The sequence below is a fragment of the Hypanus sabinus genome, chromosome 25 (assembly GCF_030144855.1).
Source record: "Hypanus sabinus isolate sHypSab1 chromosome 25, sHypSab1.hap1, whole genome shotgun sequence".
Lineage (NCBI taxonomy): Eukaryota > Metazoa > Chordata > Chondrichthyes > Myliobatiformes > Dasyatidae > Hypanus > Hypanus sabinus.
Window position 1 is genome coordinate 27,146,387 of NC_082730.1, and position 20,249 is coordinate 27,166,635.

Consider the following 20,249-nt stretch of genomic DNA (forward strand, 5'->3'; position numbering starts at 1 on the left):
AATTGATGCATGGGTGCATGAAGCAGTACCAATGCAGTCATCAATGTAGAACAGGAAGAGTTCAATATTGCCCAGGTTGAATTTTGCCACTATCTGTAAGGGGTCTGTATGTTCTCCTCATGAACACATGGGCTCCCTCTGCATGTTCCAGTTGCCCCACTCCACATATGATGCCTGACCTGCTAAGTAGTTCCACCATTTTCTATTTTTATTTTAGCCTTAAGAAATTTCAGCTAACCTAAAAGAACGAGAGGTGTGGAGGCAATAATAACTCCTTCCTCGTCCTAGCATCCAAATTAAAACTTATTACGTTGTGCATAAGGACAGGTGAGAAATGAGATCACTGCTTGAACTGGAATCTTGGTTTTACTATTGATGAAAATACATGTATAGTTTTATCACAGAGTACTGCAGTAAATGAAAGTTGCTTTTTGTTCTAATAAGAGTAAGAATTAATGCTAGAGCATTTTAAGCCAGGAGCTTGCAAACACAGAGTTAGGATAGGGGTTTCCCAACCTGGAGTCCACAGCATAAAAGAGGTTGGGAAATCCCTGGGTTAGAAGAGGATTTGAGTATTGCTCATTCATCACATCTGCCCTCTAGTGTCTCATTCTCAATAGTTCATTCAAACACTCACAACTCTTTTATCACAGAGCACTGAGGTGGGTTGGACCAGTCATAACTTTGATTCCTCCATCCCACCACCAAGCCGTGCATCAATTCACTTTTACGTGAGGAGGTTCCATTTTATCTGCTCTCCGTACCTATTCGGTCATAACTCCAATAACCATCTGCCTATCAAGTACATCTTTCCCAAATTTTTGTGCACTTTGTGACAATGTCAAGTTGATGCTCCCAAAAATAGTTGTTTCTATTCAAAAAAAACTTCCCATTTATTAAACGCCTTATCATGTATTGGGATTCTAGTCTACAAAGTATTTTGCAACAGTTCCTAAACTGGTGAAATCGGCATCCATGTTCTCTGGGACTTCAACATTTTTCCTTAAGTGGGTTGCATATTAGTTATAAGTTCTGTTGGGTGGATTTTGAATACAGGATTGAAAGAAAAGTATTAGTAGTGTTAAGACCCTCAGCAGAATGTGGGTTTAGATGAGGCAGAAAGAAACATCGACTTGATGGGAAGTGTCATGGAAGATTTTAAACAGACAGGGATTGTTTAATTGTCTAACTGAATATCTCTTATAAATTTTTCCAGGCTGGCTGTATGACTACACACAGACATATGACTGTTCCTTTTATCTGGCGGGCATTTGCTACATTTTGTCTGCCATTCCTCTGTTCCTGGAGCCCACAGCACGTAGATACAAGGCGAAGAAACGAGCAGAGACTCAGACAGTGAAGACTGAAACCATAGCTAATGTAGTCTGTATAGCAGATCGCCAAAATGGACAAGTTGTTGTTCCGTCTGATGTGAGAACTGAGAAGCTGGAACATAACAGCTCTGTGTAAATAAAACTTTGTCCAACGAGGAACTTGAATATATTTAATACACTGCAGTGGTGAAATCTCATCTGAAGTTGCAAATTCAAGAATCTAGGGCTCCAAGAAGATTGTGCAGCAACAGTAACTGTGCATCAAAGTATTGTTTTTGATACAATTCATTGGGGAAAAAATTATAAGCTGTGAATTTTTGGGGGTCATTGTGAGGTAGGAAAATGCCAGATTTAAAAAAAACAAGAAAATTCTTCAGTGATTTTCACTTCTCATCCATGTGAAATTCAGATAGTCCCTGGATTTGAAACAAAGTAAAATATCTAACCATTCACACTGTCAATGCACTTTAATCCATCATAAAGCTTCCATCAATAGCAACAACACAATTCATTTTTTATATTTATCATCACCAGACAGTCTCATTTGGAAGAAGTACAGCAATGCGAAACTATAGTCACTTTTGTATTCTGGTTCTGCCAAACTGAATTGAGCCATTTTGCAGTGATGCCATACTGTCAATTGTCCCAGCACGGCAACCTAATTTATTTTAACAAACTTCAAACGGTGCAGCGGGTGAAACTAATGCCTGACACATAGTAACACCCAACTTTACATAAGGTACTATGGGTTCAAAATCTTATCAAACTCAATATCACTTCATTTGCCCTTTGAGCCAGCCTTCCTCATTTTCATCCAAAACACAAAACCATTATTTTAACAATTAATAGACTCTTTCTTGGGACTTACCATTTTATGATTACTTTAAAACTTAATGTTCATAGCCCTTACTACCGACCCTACAATTCATTTTATTGATGAATACTGGCAGCTTTTAGTACAAACCCCATTTCCAGAAAAGTTGGGATATTTTCCAAAATGCAATAAAAACAAAAATCTGTGATATGTTAATTCACGTGAACCCTTATTTAACTGACAAAAGTACAAAGAAAAGATTTTCAATAGTTTTACTGACCAACTTAATTGAATTTTGTAAATATACACAAATTTAGAATTTGATGGCTGCAACACACTCAACAAAAGTTGGGACAGAGTTAAAATTTAGATTGAAAAGTGCACAGAATATTCAAGTAACACCGGTTTGGAAGACTCCACATTAAGCAGGCTAATTGGTAGCAGGTGAGGTATCATGACTGGGTATAAAAGTAGCATCCATCAAAGGCTCAGTCTTTGCAAGCCAAGGATAGGTCATGGCTCACTCCTTTGTGCCAAAATTCGTGACAGAATTGTTAGTCAGTTCAAAAGGAACATTTCCCAACGCCAGATTGCAGAGAATTTAGGTCTTTCAACATTTACAGTACGTAATATTGTGAAAAGATTTAGAGAATTCAGAGACATTTCAGTGCATAAAGGGCAAGGTCGGAAACCACTGTTGAATGCCCGTGATCTTTGAGCCCTCAGGCGGCACTGCCTAAGAAACCATCATGCTACTGTGACAATTATAGCCACCTGGGCTCGGGAGTACTTTGGAAAACCATTGTCACTTAACACAGTCCATTGCTACATCCAGAAATGCAACTTGAAACTATTACGCATGGAGGAAGCCAAACTCTATGCAGAAACGCCGGCGAGTTCTCTGGGCCTGAGCTCATCTCAGATGGACCGAAAGACTGTGGAACCATGTGCTGTGGTCAGATGAGTCCACATTTCAGCTAGTTTTCGGAAAAAACGGGCGTCGAGTTCTCCGTGCCAAAGATGAAAATGACCATCCTGATTGTTATCAGCGAAAGGTGCAAAAGCCAGCATCTCTGATGGTATGGGGGTGCATCAGTGCCCATGGCATGGGTGAGTTGCAAGTATATGAAGGTACCATTGACTCTGAGGCGTATATTAGGATTTTAGAGAGACATATGTTGCCATCAAGGCGAAGTCTCTTCCCGGGACATCCATGCTTATTTCAGCAGGACAATGCCAGACCACATTCTGCACAGGCTACAACAGTGTGGCTTTGTAGACACAGAGTGTGTGTGCTTGACTGGCCTGCTGCCAGTCCAGATCCATCTCCTATTACAAATGTATGGCGCATCATGAAGAGGATAATCAAACAACGGAGACCACGGACTGTTGAGCAGCTGAAGTCTTATATCAAGCAAGAATGGACAAAATTTCCAATTGCAAATCTACTACAATTAGTATCCTCAGTTCCAAAACGATTAAAAAGAAAGGTGATGTAACACAATGGTAAACATGCCTCTGTCCCAACTTTTGTTGAGTGTGTTGCAGCCATCAAATTCTAAATTTGTGTATATTTACAACATACAATTAAGTTGGTCAGTAAAACTATTGAAAATCTTTTCTTTGTACTTTTGTCAGTTAAATAAAGGTTCACGTGAATTAACATATCATAGATTTTTGTTTTTATTGCATTTTGGAAAATATCCCAACTTTTCTGAAAATGGGGTTTGTAGCTTCCAGATATGCTGACCAAATACAGCAATACTGGGGCAGTATTAGAGGACACAGAGTGCCAAAGAGTTGCCTTTAACTAATTTTTTTTAAACTTACAAGTTCTTATTTTTAATTAAGTTATTATAAAGAAAAGATTAAACAGTATCCTTCACTCTGCCGAAAACCCAAGCCACACTATTTGACTATATCTTTGTGTTCGAACTTCTGAAGCCAGACGCTGCTATTATAAAGGTCCTTAACATTATAGTCCTTTTATTATCAGATCAAAATACAGTACATATGTGTGGTATTTAATGCCTTCTGGTACAAGAGCACAATGGGCCAACTCTCCAAGGCTCAGCTGAAGGGTATTTCAGGCATATTTTCACTTAATAAAATCAGACCTATTGTATATTTTCAATTTTATTTTTATTTCAAAATTATAGAATGTGTACATTTTCTTTCTTCCCCAGTTTGTAGAGTTAAAGATATCAACTATTCTCAGCCCAATTAACAAACGGTTAAATGCAGAAGATAATTTTATGTTTCTCTGACATCAGGAAATACTTGCATGTCATTGTATCGCCAGCTGGTGGTGTAGTGGCATCAGCAGCAGACTTAGAGGCGAGTGGTCCCGCGTTCGAATTCGGCTAGCTCCTTGCATGCTTTCCATCCCTGCCGAGTCCAACGGCCTCGTAAAAAAGAGGAAATGCTAAAGAAATGCCAAAGTTGCCACCCGATGCACCACAAGGCACGGAGAGGAACAACAATGCCATTTTAATGAAGTGAACATTCTATAATACCTCACGGATACTAAACAAGAGGGAATTAGGCTCATGAAGTCTGAAAGTAAATGCTGAGGTCAAGCTATTTTGGGGAAAAAACAAGGAACTGACCGAAAACTATGACTGATGCTTGATGAATACACAGAGTCAGAGGACATACAATGTAGGCAAAGATTAAAGGACAATAAAATCCAGACACTGAGACAAAGATTTGTGTTCACCTTGTTGGGAATGGGAACAGTTAAAGGTTGACAAGATAATGAGACATTGTTGACAGGATTTTCAGTGACTTCTGATAGATATAAAGAAATGATTAGAAACTAATTTTTTGGGGAAAGCATTTGTAGACAGCATGAAGTTGGATCTGCCATATCCCTACCAATTTCAACAACTTGAATGGTGATTTCTGGGCCTACTTGGCTTTATTAGCCTACTGTCTCTATCGATGCTAGTATTTGTCATTGATTCTTTAGAGCTGGAACTGTGGGAATCATTAAATCCCAAGTTTGTCTTTGTTGTGTATGGACAGTATCTTCCACATGGAATCACTCTAACAGTAAGACATCAACTCTGCACGCAATGTAATTGCTATCATCCATATAAAATATGAACCCACTGCAAATGAGCACTGACATTACTCATACTAGGTCTATTTTCACCCTTTCTTGATAAACAGAACATTTTATTTTTCATCAAATCTTTCCCAATTAATGAACAATCTATCTTTTCTGTGGAAATGGATTTATACTTTTTAACAGTGGCAACAGATTATACATTTTATTGTATATAAAATAAATGTCATTTTTTTGTTTTCTTGGGATGTGTTTCAGACCCAAGATAATGGCGAAAGGTTGTGGCTCCAGTTATACTGTGACAATTGTAAAATGGATATTGTGGCCATTTAGCCAAACACGGTGCAACAGACCCTCTGCAAAATACGCCTTCCCATGGAGGGTAACCTAATCAGTGCCCCATCCACAGATGCTCTGGATTATTACTTGGCAGTAACTGTGTAGTTAGAATTTTCTTTATTTTCCAGAGTTACAACATATTGAATCAAATAGTGAAAGTTGGATAGACACAGTAAAAATATCCATCACAACTTCAGATCAATTTTTGACAAGTAATGGCATCTCTCACTCTACCTAATTATTCAGCTTTGTTCTCACACTATAAACACTTGTCAGAACTTTGAATCAAACTTGCTCAGAAGGAAATCCTGGGAATTGAGTAGAACAGACTTCAGTCTAATTGTCTGAGCCTTCTGCTTGGGCAGCCGTCAGCTGAGTTGATAGTCTCATTACTGAGACAGATGTGGATTCAAGTCCCACTTCAAAGATTCTGCATCAAACCCCATGCAGACTCTTAGCTGAGGCCTTAGGAGTTCCCTTTCAGAGATACTGATCTTGAATGAAAAAATCTGGAGATTCAAACTAGAGGACATGATTTGAGAGTTAGGGGGCAGAAGTTTAAGGGAAACACGAGGGGATATTTCTTTACTCAAAGAGTGATAGCTGTGTGGAATGAGCTTCCTGTAGAAGTAGTAGAGGTCAGTTCAGTTGTGTCATTTAAGGTAAAATTGGATAGGTATATGGACAGGAAAGGAGTGGAGGGTTATGGGCTGAGTGCGGGTAGGTGGGACTAGGTGAGATTAAGGGTTCGGCACGGACTAGGAGGGCCAAGATGGCCTGTTTCCGTGCTGTGATTGTTATATGGTTATATATTAAAGCTGCTCCATCAGGCAGATAATAAAGATTTTATGCAATTATTTTGCATAGAATGTAATACCTATAGCCCCAGCTGAGTATTATCTCCCCACTGAAATCAAAATGGATTATTTGGTTATTTTCACAGTGCTGTTTGTAGGAATGTGGTGTGTGGATATTGACAGATAGTAACTTTCAGTATATGCTGAGGGTGTTAAAAAAAAGACCATCTGCAGAGAAGACTCTCTCTTTTAAGTTACTGTGAAGTAATAATCGATGGGACATAAAAGCAGTGGATTGAATTTGTTCTGTCCACTTCTGATTATGTGACTGCAAAATAATGACTCAAACTCAACTGGTTCAGAGAAGGAACAAATTTTCACCTCCTTTTCATTTTTTATCAGTACGAGTTTTTAAATGAAATCAGAATTCAATCATAGAGTTTACAAGCAAGTTTTGAGATCTTTTCCTGATAACTTCAAGGACTATAAAACAGCCTGAAATAGTGCAAATAAAAATGATCAGAGCAGTTAGTACACAATTCTTGAAACAATTCAGTACCACTTAGATGAGACAAAAGTACTTCTCTTTAGATGTATCTGGTGGGCAAGCAGTAAGGAAAGAGATGATAGACACGAAGGACGAGATGTGCACACATAAGACAAGTGGGCGACAGGGAGGGAAGGCAACAGTCAGCATGGCAGAAGGACAGACAGTGAACGACAGAGTCACAAAGAAGTGCAGGACAGAAACAGGCCCTTTGGCCCATCTAGTCCATGCTGAAACCATTAGAACTGCCTACTCCCATTAAAATTGCACCATCCCCATAGCCCTCCATGTACCGATCCAAACTTATCTTAAGCATTGAAATTCAACTTGTATGTACCATTTGTGCTGGCAACTCATTCCACACACTCATGACCCTCTGAGTGAAAACATCTCCCCTCATGTTCCCCTTAAACTTCTCACCGTTCATCCTTAACCCATAACCTCTGGTTGTAGTCCCACCCAACCTCAGTGGGAAAAAACCTGCCTGCATTTATCCTATCTATACCCTTCATAATTTTGTCTACCTCTATCAAATCTCCTCTCAGTCTTCTACAGTCTAAAGAATACAGTTCCTCACTTATCCACTCTTTCCTCCAGACCTGGAAACATCCTTGTCAATTTTCTCTGTACTCTTTCAACCTCGTTTACACTCTTCCTGTAGGTAGGTGGCCAAATTAGGCTCACCAATATCTTATACAACTTCAACATAACATCCTATCTCCTGCGCTCAATACTTGGATTTATGAAGGCCAGTGTACCAAAACTTTTCTTTATGACTCTATCTACTTGTGATGACAGTTTCTGCAACTTAAGGACCTGTCTTCCCAGATCCCTTTGTTCTATCACCCCAGTGCCCTACCATTCACTGTGTAAGACCCACCGTGGTTGGCCCTACAGAAGTGCAAAACCTCACATTTGTCTACTTTAAATTCAAGATAGCCATCCTCACTGTCACTACAGCCCCAATCTAGGTGGCATCTTGCTGATCCAGTTAACCACGTTATCATCCAAATCACTGATATAAAACGATAAGATATAGGAGCAGAAGTAGGCCATTCGGCCCATCGAGTCTTCTTCACCACTCAATCATGGGCTGATCCAATTTTTCCAGTCATCCCTAGTCCCGTGCTTTCACCCCATACCCTTTGATACCCTGGCTAATCAAGAAACTACCTACATCTGCCTTAGATACACCCAATGACTTGTCCTCCACAGCTGCTCGTGGCAACAAATTCTACGGATTTACTACCCTCTGACTAAAGTAATTTCTCTGTATCTCTGTTCAAAATGGACATCCTTCAATCCTGAAGTCATGCCATCTAGTCCTAGACTCCCCTACCATGGGAAATAACTTTTTGCCATATCCAATCTGTTCAGGCCTTTTAACATTTGGATGAATATGGATGACAAACAAAACACCCAGCACTGACCCTTGTGGCACAGCAGCCACAGGCCTCCATTCAGAAAGGCAACCCTCTACTACCACACTCTCGCTTCTCCCACAAAGCCAATGTCTAATCCAATTTACTACCTCACCCTGAATGCCGAGCGACTGAACCTTTCGAACCTGCCTCCCAAGCAGGACCTTGTCAAATGCCTTACTAAAGTCCATGCAGACAACATCTGCTGCTTTGCTTTCATTCACTTTCATGGCAGCTTCCTCGAAAAACACCAAGCTTGGTTAGACATGATCTACCACACATAAAGCCATGCTGACTATCCTTAATAAGCCCACTTCTATCAAAATAATCATATCTGGTCCCTTAGAATACCTTCCATTAATTTTAGACAATAGACAATAGGTGCAGGAGTAGGCCATTCAGTCCTTCAAGCCAGCACCGCCATTCAATGTGATCATGGCTGATCATCCACAATCAGTACCCCATTCCTGCCTTCTCCCCATATCCCTTGACTCTGCTATCTTTAAGAGCTCTATCTCTTTCTTGAAAGCATCTAGAGAATTGGCCTCCACTGCCTTCTAAGGCAGAGCATTCCATAGATCCACAACTCTCTGGGTGAAAAAGTTTTTCATTCTAAATAGCCTATCCCTTATTCTTAAACTGTGGCCCCTGGTTCTAAACTCTCCCAACATCGGGAACATGTTTCTTGCCTCTAGCACGTCCAATCCCTTAATAATCTTATACATTTCAATCAGATCCCCTCTCATCCTTCTAAATTCCAGTGTATACAAGCCCAGTCACTCCAATCTTCCAACATATAACAGTCCTGCCATCCCGGGAATTAACCTCATGAACCTACGCTGCATTCCCTCAATAGCAAGAATGTCCTTCCTCAAATTTAGAGACCAAAACTGAACACAATACTCCAGGTGTGGTCTCACCAGGGCCCTGTACAACTGCAGAAGGACCTCTTTGTTCCTATACTCAACTCCCCTTGTTATGAAAGCCAAAATGACATTAGCTTTCTTCACTGCCTGCTGTACCTGCATGCTTACTTTCAGTGACTGATGTACAAGAACACCTAGATCTCGTTGTATTTCCCCTTTTCCTAACTTGACACCATTCAGATAGCAATCTGCCTTTCTGTTCTTGCCACCAAAGTGGATAACCTCACATTTATCCACATTAAACTGCATTTTCCCATAACTGACGTGAGACTTACTGGCCTATAATTTCCCATTTTATGTGTAGAGCCATTTTAAACAGCAGAACAACACTGGTTATCCTCCAGTTTTCTGGTACCTCTCGTGTTGCTAAGGATGTTTTAAGTATCTCTGCTAGGGCCCCAGCACTTTCTGCACTTGCCTCCCATAGGGACTGAAGGAACACACTGTCAAGCACCGGGGAATTATCCACTCTGATCTGCCCCAGGGTGGCAAATATCACCTCTGTAATCTGTACAGGGTCCATGAAGCTTTGCCTTACTTCTATAGACTCTGTGCCCATCTCCTGAGTAAATTCAGATACAAATCATTCTTTTAGGATCTCCCCCATCTGTTTTGACTCCACAGATGAATTATCATTCTGGACTTCCAGAGGACCAATTTTGTCCTTTGCAAATCTTTTGCTCTTAACATATCTGTAGAGTCCCTTAGGATTCTCTTTCACCTTGTCTGCTAGCACAACCTCATGCCTTCTTTCAGCCCTTCTGATATTTTTCTTTAATGTTCTCCTGCATTTCTTATACTCCATAAGCCGTACTTGCCTATCCCTGCTATGCACCTTTTTTTCCCTTAACCAGCGCCTCAAAATCTCTTGAAAACCAAGGTTCCCTGCACTTGTTATCTTTACGTTTAACTCCAACATGCACGTACAAGCTTTGTAATGTTGTTTTTGAAGGCCTCCAACTTTCCGAGTACACCCTTGTCAAATAAACAGCCTCTCCCTATCCACACTCGCCAGATTATTTCTGCTACCAACAAAATTGGCCTTTCTCTAATTTAGAATGTCAACCCGCAGACCAGACCTATATTTTTGCATATTTACTTTGAAGTTAATGGTAATGTGGTCAGTAGATGCAAAGTGTTTCCCTACAGAAACATCTGTCACCTGCCCTGTCTCATTCCCTTTGCATATCCAGAATTACACTCTCTCATCAGGACTTCAACATACTGATGAAGGAAACTGTGTTGAACACAGTTGACAAATGCTATCGCACCTAATCATTTTACAGTATGGGATTTCCAGTCAATACTCTAGAAGTTAAAATCACTTACTATAGTAACCTTGTGTGTTTTGCAACAGTTTGCAATCACTTTACAAATTTGTTCCTCTAAATGCCTAGTAATGTTAGGTGGTCTGTAATATAGCCCCAATAATGTGGTCATACCTTTTTCATTTCTCATTTCCACCCATAACAACTCACTAGTTGAGTTCTCCAGTCTGTCCTGATGGGGCACTGCCATGACATTTTTTCCTGACTAGTTACACCACCCTTCCACCTTTAACCCCTCCCACTCCATCACGTCTAAAACAACGGAACCCTGGAATATTGAGCTGCCAGTCCTGCTCCTCCTGCAACCAAGTCTCACTAATGGCTACAACGTCCATATCCTGAGCTCATCCTCCTTTCCTATGATACTTCTTGCATTGAAATAGATGCAGCTCAGGACGTTAGTCACACCATGCTCAACCTTTTGATTCTCGACTCTGTTTGAAGTCTTACCAACATCTGCCTTCACAACCTCTCCACTAACTGTTCTGGCACTCAGGTTCCCATCCCCCTGCAACTTTAGTTTAAACCTCACCAGGCAGCATTAATAAACCTTCCTGCTACAATATTAGCCTCCCTCTAGTCCAAGTGCAAACCGTCCCTTCTGTAGAGGTTCCACCTTCCCTGGAAAAGAGCCCAACGATCCAAAAATCTTATGCCCTCCCTCCTGCACCAACTCCTTAGCTGCATGTTAAACTGCATACTTTTCCCGAGTCTGCCCTCGGAGAACACAACCCTGGAGGTCATGCCCTTTAAATTAGCAGCTAACGCCATATGCAGAACGTCATCACTTATCCTACCCACGTCATTGGTACTGACATGGACCGTGACCTCTGGCTGTTCACACTCTCACTGCTGAGGACTCAGTCCAACATGTCCCAGACCCTGGCACCCGGAAGGCAATAAACCATCTGGGAATCTTGCTCTGGCCCCTAGAACATCCTGTTCATTCCCCTAAAGAATCCCCTATCACCACAGCATGTCTCTTCTTCCCCCTTCCCTTCTGAGTTGCAGAGCCAGACTCAGTGCCAGAGACCCGACCTTGTGACTTCTCTCTATTAGCTAATTTCCTCCCCCCCACCAAAAAAAAGTATTCAAAGTTGTTGAGGGTGATGGTTCTAGGATACTCTGCACTGGCTGTTTAAACCCCTTTCTGACCTCTCTATATGTCCTACCTATCATACCCTCAGCCTCCTGAATGATCTGGAGTTGATCCGACTCCAGCTCCAACTCTTAACTCTGATTGTTGGAAGCTGCAGCTGGATGCGCTTCTCATGGCTGTAGTCATCAGGGACACTGCTGTCTCCCTACCCTCTCACATCCCAGAAGAGGAACATTCAACTATTCTGTCTGGCATCTCTCTGTCCTAACTGAGCAGATATAAAGAAGGGAAGGAAAAAAATAAAACTTTACCTACAGCTTTTCCGTTTTTGCTTTCTCTCACTGAAGCCTCGAGATCACCACTCTGACAATGGCCACTGTGCTTGAGCTGCCTTCCTTTAATCTGCTCTTGCTACTCAATCCTCAATGACAACTGATTGCTGGTCAAAGCTCAATTATGCTGCCACAATCCATTCTTTTTGCACTCTGTCGGTGGACCACACTGGAATCTCCTCCTCTCAAACTTCTGATGTCCGGTTTGGTCGCTGGTCAGAGAGAGAGGGAGAGGGAGAGAGAGGGAGGGAGAGGGAGAGGGAGAGAGAGAGGAGGGAGAGAGAGAGAGGAGAGAGAGAGGAGAGAGAGAGAGGAGAGAGAGAGAGGAGAGAGAGAGAGAGAGAGAGAGAGAGAGGAGAGAGAGAGGAGGGAGAGTGACAGAGGAAGGAGAGAGAGAGAGAGAGAGGAGGGAGAGAGAGGAGGGGGAGAGAGAGGAGGGAGCGAGAGAGAGAGAGAGCGAGAGAGGGAGAGAGAGAGGAGGGAGAGAGAGAGAGGAGAGAGAGAGGAGAGAGAGAGGAGAGAGAGAGAGGAGAGAGAGGAGGGAGAGGAGGGAGAGAGAGAGAGGAGGGAGAGAGAGAGGAGGGAGAGAGAGGAGGGAGAGAGAGGAGGGAGAGAGAGAGGAGAGAGAGAGGAGGGAGAGAGAGAGGAGGGAGAGAGAGAGGAGGGAGAGAGAGAGGAGGGAGAGAGAGAGGAGGGAGAGAGGAGGGAGAGAGAGGAGGGAGAGGAGGGAGAGAGAGGAGGGAGAGGAGGGAGAGAGAGGAGGGAAAGAGGAGAGAGAGGAGAGAGAGAGGAGAGAGAGAGAGAGAGAGAGAGAGAGGGAGAGAGAGAGAGAGAGAGAGAGAGAGAGGAGAGACAGACAGACAGAATTATCCTATTACATTGGAAGGATAAATCAGATGTTAATTATAGCCAAACAAATATGCATCAGTCAGCACATTGTGTATTTTTAATAAAAATACTCTTTTTTTCCCCTGAAGATTAATGATTAATTCTTAATTAATTACTTTGAGTAGGCTCTTTCATTTGCTATTTCAGCTTTCAAAGAAATACACTATGAAAGCAACTGTCTGACACAGCAGTGTTGCGGTTAACAAACCCAGTGATCAAGATAAACCCGACCATCACAAAACCACATTAGATATTATTTGACTAAAAAAGGAGTTACAAACAAAAATATTCTACAAGTCTAAAGAGACAAGTTGAGTAGATCTTCTTATATCACATAAGGGAGGGCCCAAAAGACTGCTTAGAAATGTTTAAGAATGAATGGTAAATTACTTTTATTGGAAATAGTTTCAAAATGCTGTCAAACAATGGACTTCAGCCAAATTTGAAATACTGAATCCCCTGCTGATGAAAGCCATTTACATATTAACAACTTAAAAGTTAAAAAAAACATGCAAAACAGTTGTGACATCCTGCATTAGAGGATGTGGCGATATTTCCTCAAGTGGCCCAAAGAATATCATCAATGGAACAAACAATAAAGCTTCCTAGCACTTTGCTTGAAGCCAGGTATAAAGGTGGAGAAAGGACTTGGTTTGTGTTACTTGAGCAGTGCAGACGGCCGTCAGTTTTGTCTGGACAGAATTTTAGACACACCCCTATGTTGAGAATCTCAGCTTCAACCAGCTGAAAGTACAGATAGCATCCTATTCTTTTGGATGAGACCTATCTAAATCTATCCTTCACTTCCCCTTCAAGAAAGGAACTGTGGATTAATTTACTCTGCTGTTCTTTCTTCCTACAGTTTTGGTGCTGTGCTAGCAGAGTCAACAGAAAGAAACTCCACTTGGCTAAGTTGTGAAAATAATTTCATCAAACGTGGTAAGTGGGGAATTGGCATCAGAAGAGTTGTTAAAGTTTTTAGCTTTAATAATAAAAATCTAGCCAGGATGATCTACAATGTACCTTCAATTTCATCTAATAGATCAACTCTATGTGACAATAACTGATTTGCCAGAACAAAAGAACAGTAGTCAATTGAAATAATTTACAGAATTATTCAATTGATAGATTCCCCTCATGCCAGTTGTTACTGCGATTTACTTTTATAACTGTCTCCTATATAAGTACAGCAGAAAGCATTAATAATACTGGTGCAAAACAGAACTTTTTATTGATCACTTATTCAAATTATCAAGTTACATCAGTACTTTTCAGAAAATTTGAAGCAGTAAACATTTTCATTTTCTAACCTAACTCTGGAAGAATTTCAAAATGTCAACTATAGAACTAAGGATTTTAATAAACTAATTGAGCTCCAGCCAAGGCTCTTGCGCTCTTCATGTAGACCATTGGTATTGCAATAATCTAAACTTTTCAGGCAGCTTTCCTGACAAGTAATTCTTAATCGAACTGATAAATTACTTTTCAACTTGTGCAATTGAAGCTGCTAACAGAAAATGCAGTGTCTGATTAACAAAAATACAACAGTGCCATCGATCTGGCAAAAATCAAATAGTTTGCCTTCAACTGGGCAGTGTTACAGTAACAAGAAAAATTGTTTAATTATAATGTACATTAAGCAATCCCACTTGTTCGTGTCCCTCATACCTACATGGATGACACCTGTGGTCACTTCCATCTCTTGGAGGGTCTAAATCTCTTCCACAAAGATGGAAAAACCAAAGCCATTCATCTATTTCAGCTAGTACATCTGCATTTCTGGAATGAACTCTAAACATACCCAATGCCAGGCCATGGGATTAAATCTCGAGGTTCATTAGGTGAGTGGGGAAAGATTTAATAGGAACTCAAGGGGCAACTTTTTCCATCCAAACAGGACTAGCTTAAATGGGCACTGTGATCAGCATAGACAAGTTGGGTCATACAGCCCATTTCTTTGCTCCACGACTCTAACTACAGCATCCGGTCCAGCTCCAAGGCAAAATGTAATGGTTCCCTGGCTCAAAGAGATGGACCCTTGATCTTACAACTTAGCTTGTTATCATCTTGCACCCTATTATTTATCTGCACTGAACTTCATCTGTAGCTGTTACACTATTTGGGTTTCTGTAACTATTTTACTTTGTACTACCTCAGTGTACTGTGTAATGAATTAATCAGTATGAAGAGCATCTGAGACAAGCTTTTCATTGTACTTTGTTACACGTGATGATAATCAAATCCAACTCCAGTTGCTAATGCCAATGCTAAATTTACTCCTACCTGAGGAACACAGGCTGCTTACATCAGCATCACTTCTAAAAGTATCACTTTGGTTTAGGGAATGTGGAAGGGTTTGCTGTCAATGTGACATCTTTGAAGATGTCTAGTCATTCATCTCTGACACTCTAGAACTTGCAGTCTATAACAGCTACATTTCTTTTGTGGATTTTATGGGATAAGTAGGAGGGAGGGGTTAGATTGATCATTGAGTAGGTTTATGTAGGTCAGCACAACATTGTGGGCCAAATGACCTTTACTGTGCTGTGTTATTCTAAGTTTAATGTTAATAGTAACCACATGAAAAAAATACTTGGTTAAGTCTAAGCAGATTTGAACTTACTTATGGGTACAATTATCGGTACAATTAAAATTTATGTTCTTTTTTTTATTTATAGATACAATGAGAATCAGGTCCTTGCAGTCCAAAGAGCTGAGGTGCTCAACAACCCACTTATTTAACACTAGCTTAGTCACAAGACAATCTACAATGATTAACTAACCCACTAACCTGTACATCTTTGGACTGTGGGGAAAACTGGAGCACCAAGAAGAAATCCATGCGGTCACTGGGAGAAAGTACAGTGGCACTGGCACTTGAACTCCTGAGCTGGCACTGGATGGCAGATGGCAGATGAGCTGTAATAACGTCATACAAACCACTACACTACTATGACCCTAATTTTACTTTCATCTGTACCAAAAACAATGTTTCTGCCTTTAAAGAAAAACATTCTTCTCACTGATACAGGGAAGGCTCGAAAACATAGTGCATGACAAAAGTATTCAGCCCCATAACTATTTTCACATTTCACTGCCTCACTTTCTAAATTTTAAACACATTAAAGTAATATTTTTTGAGCTTATCTAAAAAACCCATTGTGCATCATGTCAAATCAAAAGAAAAAAACCCAAAACCTGTCAACAATTTACTAAAAATTAAAAACAAAGATTGTGAGGCTGAAAAAATATTCATCCCTTGCAATTCTGAACTCTCTTACCTTAACAACTCACCTAATTTGTTGATGTAGAAAACTGGAGGATCACTGTTTTTAATAAATTCATAAGAATAAATGCCCTCTTTCTCTGCAAGATTCAATGAATGGTAGATTTTCAACAGAGCAAAGCAAAATGAATACAAAAGAGCATTTAAGACAAGTCAGATAGATGATGTTAGTGAAGCACAAATCTGGGAAGGGTACAAGAGCATCTCAAAGGCATTGAACATGCCTCAGAGCAGTCCATTGTGAAAAAGCAGAAAAAAGCATGAAACCATAGCCACACTGCCTAGGTCAGGCCGCCCCTCTAAACTTAGCTGCCGGAGAAGAATGGCACTTGCAAAAGAGGCTGTTGTGACACCAACAGTCACTGAATGAGCTGCAGAAGTCAGTGCTGCAACTTGAGATGTAGTACATGGCTCCGCAATAAGGGTATTTTTGGAAGAATAGTAAAGCAGCAGCCCTGGATAATAAAAAAAAACATTGTTTTCTGTCAAGACTTTGTAAAACGTCACTTAGAAGATACTGTAAAGATATGGAAGGTGGTCAGATAAAACTAAAGTGGAACCTCTTGCCCTCAACACTAAGCAGTACATGTGACGTAAATCTAATATTGTGCGTCAGTCAGGTAACACCACCCCTTCTGTAAAATATGGTGGAGGTGACATGGGGATGCTTTTTAGCAGCAGGGACTGGCAATCTGGTCTGGATTGATGGAAAGATGAACGTTGCTAAATACAGAGAAATCCTGGATAAAAACCTGCTAGCCTCTGCTAGAAAGCTTAAACTAGGGAGGCAGTTCTTCTTTAAGCAGGCTGCCAGAGCCACCATGGAGTGTTTTTGAATGAAGAAAATTGAATTCCTTGTTTGGCCCAGTCAGAATGCTAACTTTAACCTGATCAAATATCTCTGGCTAGACCTCAAGATTGCATTCCCCAACTAACCTGGCACAAATTAAGCAATTTTGCAGGGAACAACAGGAAAATCTTGCTCCATTACATTGTGCAAAGCTAATAATAGACTTAGACAAAAAGACCACTGGCTGTCACAGCAGCAAGAGGTGGCCCAAGGAAGTACTGAGCAAAGGGGGATGAATATTTTTGAACTGCTGCATTTCAGTTTTTAACCATATAACAATTACAGCATGGAAGCAGGCCATCTCGGCCCTTCTAGTCCGTGCTGAACGCTTACTCTCACCTAATCCCACCTACCTGAACTCAGCTGATAACCCTCCATTCCTTTCCTGTCCATATACATATCCAATTTTTTTTTTAAATGACAAAAATCGATCCTGCCTCTACCACTTCTACTGGAAGCTCGTTCCATACAGCTACTACTCTCTGAGTAAAGAAGTACCCCCTCGTGTTACCTCTAAACTTTTGCCCCTTAACTCTCAAATCATGTCCTCGTTTGCATCTCCCCTACTCTCAATGGAAAAAGCCTATCCACGTCAACTCTATCTATCCCCCTCATAATTTTAAATACCTCTATCAAGTCCCCCCTCAACCTTCTGTGCTCCAAAGAATAAATACCTAACTTTGACATTTCAGTTTATCATGCTTACAGTTTCCCCCTTTTTTGGGCTCTACTGTGGGTAAAAAAAAGGATCATATGGTTCACAAATAAGAACTCAGTTAAATTGATGAACATTTCTGGCTGTAATACTCATTTACGTGAAGGGTTGAGGGCTGAATACTTTTACACTGTAACTTCCTCAAAATGAATTTTCAGATGTCCAAAATATTAACAATTATCTCCGCTCCGTCCGCCACAACAGACAGGATCTCCCAGTCGCCACCCACTTCAACTCTGCTTCACATTCCCATTCAGATATGTCCATACATGGCCTCCTCTACTGCCGTGATGAGGCCAAACTCAGGTTGGAGAAGCAACACCTCATATACTGTCTGGGTAGTCTCCAGCCCTTTGGCATGAACACTGAATTCCGGTAATTCCCTCCTTCTCCCTTCCCCCATCCCAGTTTCACTCTGCCTTCTCCTTCAGCTGCTTATCACCTCTCTCAAGATTCTGCCTTCTTGTAGTACCCATAGTGCTTTTCCCTTACATTCCTTCTTCACCTTTCCTGCCTATCCCCTGCCTGCTTCCCCTCCCCCAGCCCTTGATCTTTCCTCTTTTTGGTTTTTCAACCTGGCACCTACCAGCCTTCTCCTTCCCACCCTCCCCCCACTTCTTTACAGGGCCCCTGCCCCCTCCCTCTTCAGTCCTGATGAAGGGTCTCGGCCCGAAACGTCAACTGCTCGTTTCCACAGATGCTGCCCGACCTGCTGAGTTCCTCCAGCGTGTTGCTTTAACAATTATCTTGACATTTACACTACATACATGTTAAAGGCAAAGACTTTTATATACATATTCCAATACTACCAAAAATGTTTCAACACAAATATTTTATGGGAATTACAAGTCACTTAGTTAAAGTAATCTTGAGAATCACTGAGCAATGTGAACCTGTACCACAACTGTGTGAGACCATTGCTGATACAAGAGCTAGAGAAAGGAATTAATTTTTGTCTACTTGTGCTGAACACATGTATACAGACAGAGGCCAATGTATGCCATTCCATCTTCAGTTCTACCAAAGGTAATAGTGCTAGAAATATCAAGACTAGTTCAACTGGCAGTTCATGTCCTTGCATACACTTAGTGCTACCAACTACTTCTTATCCCAATTTTCTAGAACTATTTTTCCTTCAGTCCCTTAATTCCACTGGTCACTAAAAGTCTATAGATTTTAAAAATGAATAATTAAACTTCTTAAGAATTATCATTTATAGAAGAGCTCAAAACAGCCCGCTTTCCCCTCCACATTTAACACGGCACGAAGTTTTCATTAGAAAAACTAACTCTATTTCTCCAGGTTGGGATTCTCTAAGCAACGGGACTGCTCTATGTACCCAGTTAAATATCCATGAAGCTTTGAAAATAGTGATCAAATTATTCCTTAACTGTCTAAATTCTTGTACATGACTTTAACTTGTGTAGATTTACACTGGCATTTAACTCTTGGTGTACAGGCTTTTGCATATTGGTTGTTTGACCAGCTTGTGTGCGATTTTTCACAGATCCTATTGTGTTTCTTTATATTTATTGTGATTTGCCCGCAAGAATGTGAATCTCAGGGTAATATACGGTGATATACATGCACTTTGATAACAAATTTACTTTGAACTTTGAGGTGCATTCTGATAAAACTATACTACTCTTTGCAAGGACCTTCACAGAAGTCTTCAAAGTTCTCCAGATGTGCTCTAATTATAGAAACTCTACCCTACTGTTTCTGGTTCTCTAAAGCAGCTCACAGAGAAACTCGTTGAGTATTTCCTGTATTTTGTTCATAACACTTCAATAATTTTGCACATCCATAACTCTTGGAAAAAGTTTTCTCTCCAGCACCTTACACAGTACTTTAGTATTGTTACTTAATGTTGGGTCGTCAGATCACTGTCTGGCACTTTTGTGGCACAGATGTTACTTCCGACTTAACAGCTCATCACTGAATGTTGTCTAGGATACTGTTCCGAGGAACTCCTGGGGCTAGGAGCCTGACCTCAACAGAAATTTTGAGTGGCACTCCAATCCAATTTTTGGAATTTTTTTTCAATTCTGTATCAAATTTTACAGGGTCTCTTTGATGCCACACTCAAATCAAATTCTACTGATACTAAGGGTATTAACTCACTCTGGAATTCGTATCTTTGCTCCATGCTAAAACCAAGTCTGGAATGGAGTTTAAGGCCAAGCAGTCCATGTAATATCCAAAATGGATACAAGTGTGATGGTTAAATGTGAGCAACATCTGAGAGTACTGCAGATAGCAGCTTCCATCACTGCAAGTCAGCCTACCTACCACTGATCATCAGTGTGCTAACAAATCAAATGAGATATGTCCTATTATTTCTGTGAACAGGATACAGCTGAGTAATTTCCCTATATTTTAGGGTAGATATATTGAATCTGAATCAGGTTTAGTATCACCAGCACACGTCGTCACATTTTTAAACTTTGCAGCAGCAGTACAATGCAATGCATGATAATATAGGAAAAAATAAGTAAATCAA

The 20,249-nt window shown here is 40.7% G+C and overlaps 2 protein-coding genes across 15 annotated transcripts in view; one reads left to right on the forward strand and one right to left on the reverse strand.

Moving 5' to 3' along the window:
- The window catches only part of slc16a4 (solute carrier family 16 member 4), a 95,271-nt gene extending 91,526 nt beyond the window's left edge, over positions 1-3,745 (forward strand). For all 3 annotated transcript variants that reach the window (XM_059950375.1, XM_059950376.1, XM_059950377.1), the window contains exon 10: positions 1,217-3,745. In XM_059950375.1, the coding sequence (XP_059806358.1) occupies positions 1,217-1,470 (254 nt within the window). In that variant the 3' untranslated portion in view covers positions 1,471-3,745. The remainder of the gene's footprint in view (positions 1-1,216) is intronic.
- A 2,937-nt stretch (positions 3,746-6,682) lies between these two features.
- Positions 6,683-20,249, reverse strand: part of rbm15 (RNA binding motif protein 15) — a 55,173-nt gene continuing 41,606 nt past the window's right edge. For 8 of the 12 annotated variants that reach the window (XM_059950374.1, XM_059950368.1, XM_059950372.1 and 5 more), the window contains 2 exons: positions 15,687-16,636; positions 6,683-12,219 (listed from right to left, as the gene is read on the reverse strand). The gene's annotated coding sequence lies outside the window, so the exon portion shown is untranslated. The remainder of the gene's footprint in view (positions 12,220-15,686; positions 16,637-20,249) is intronic. The other 4 variants (XM_059950373.1, XM_059950371.1, XM_059950364.1 and 1 more) reach the window with 2 other exon arrangements.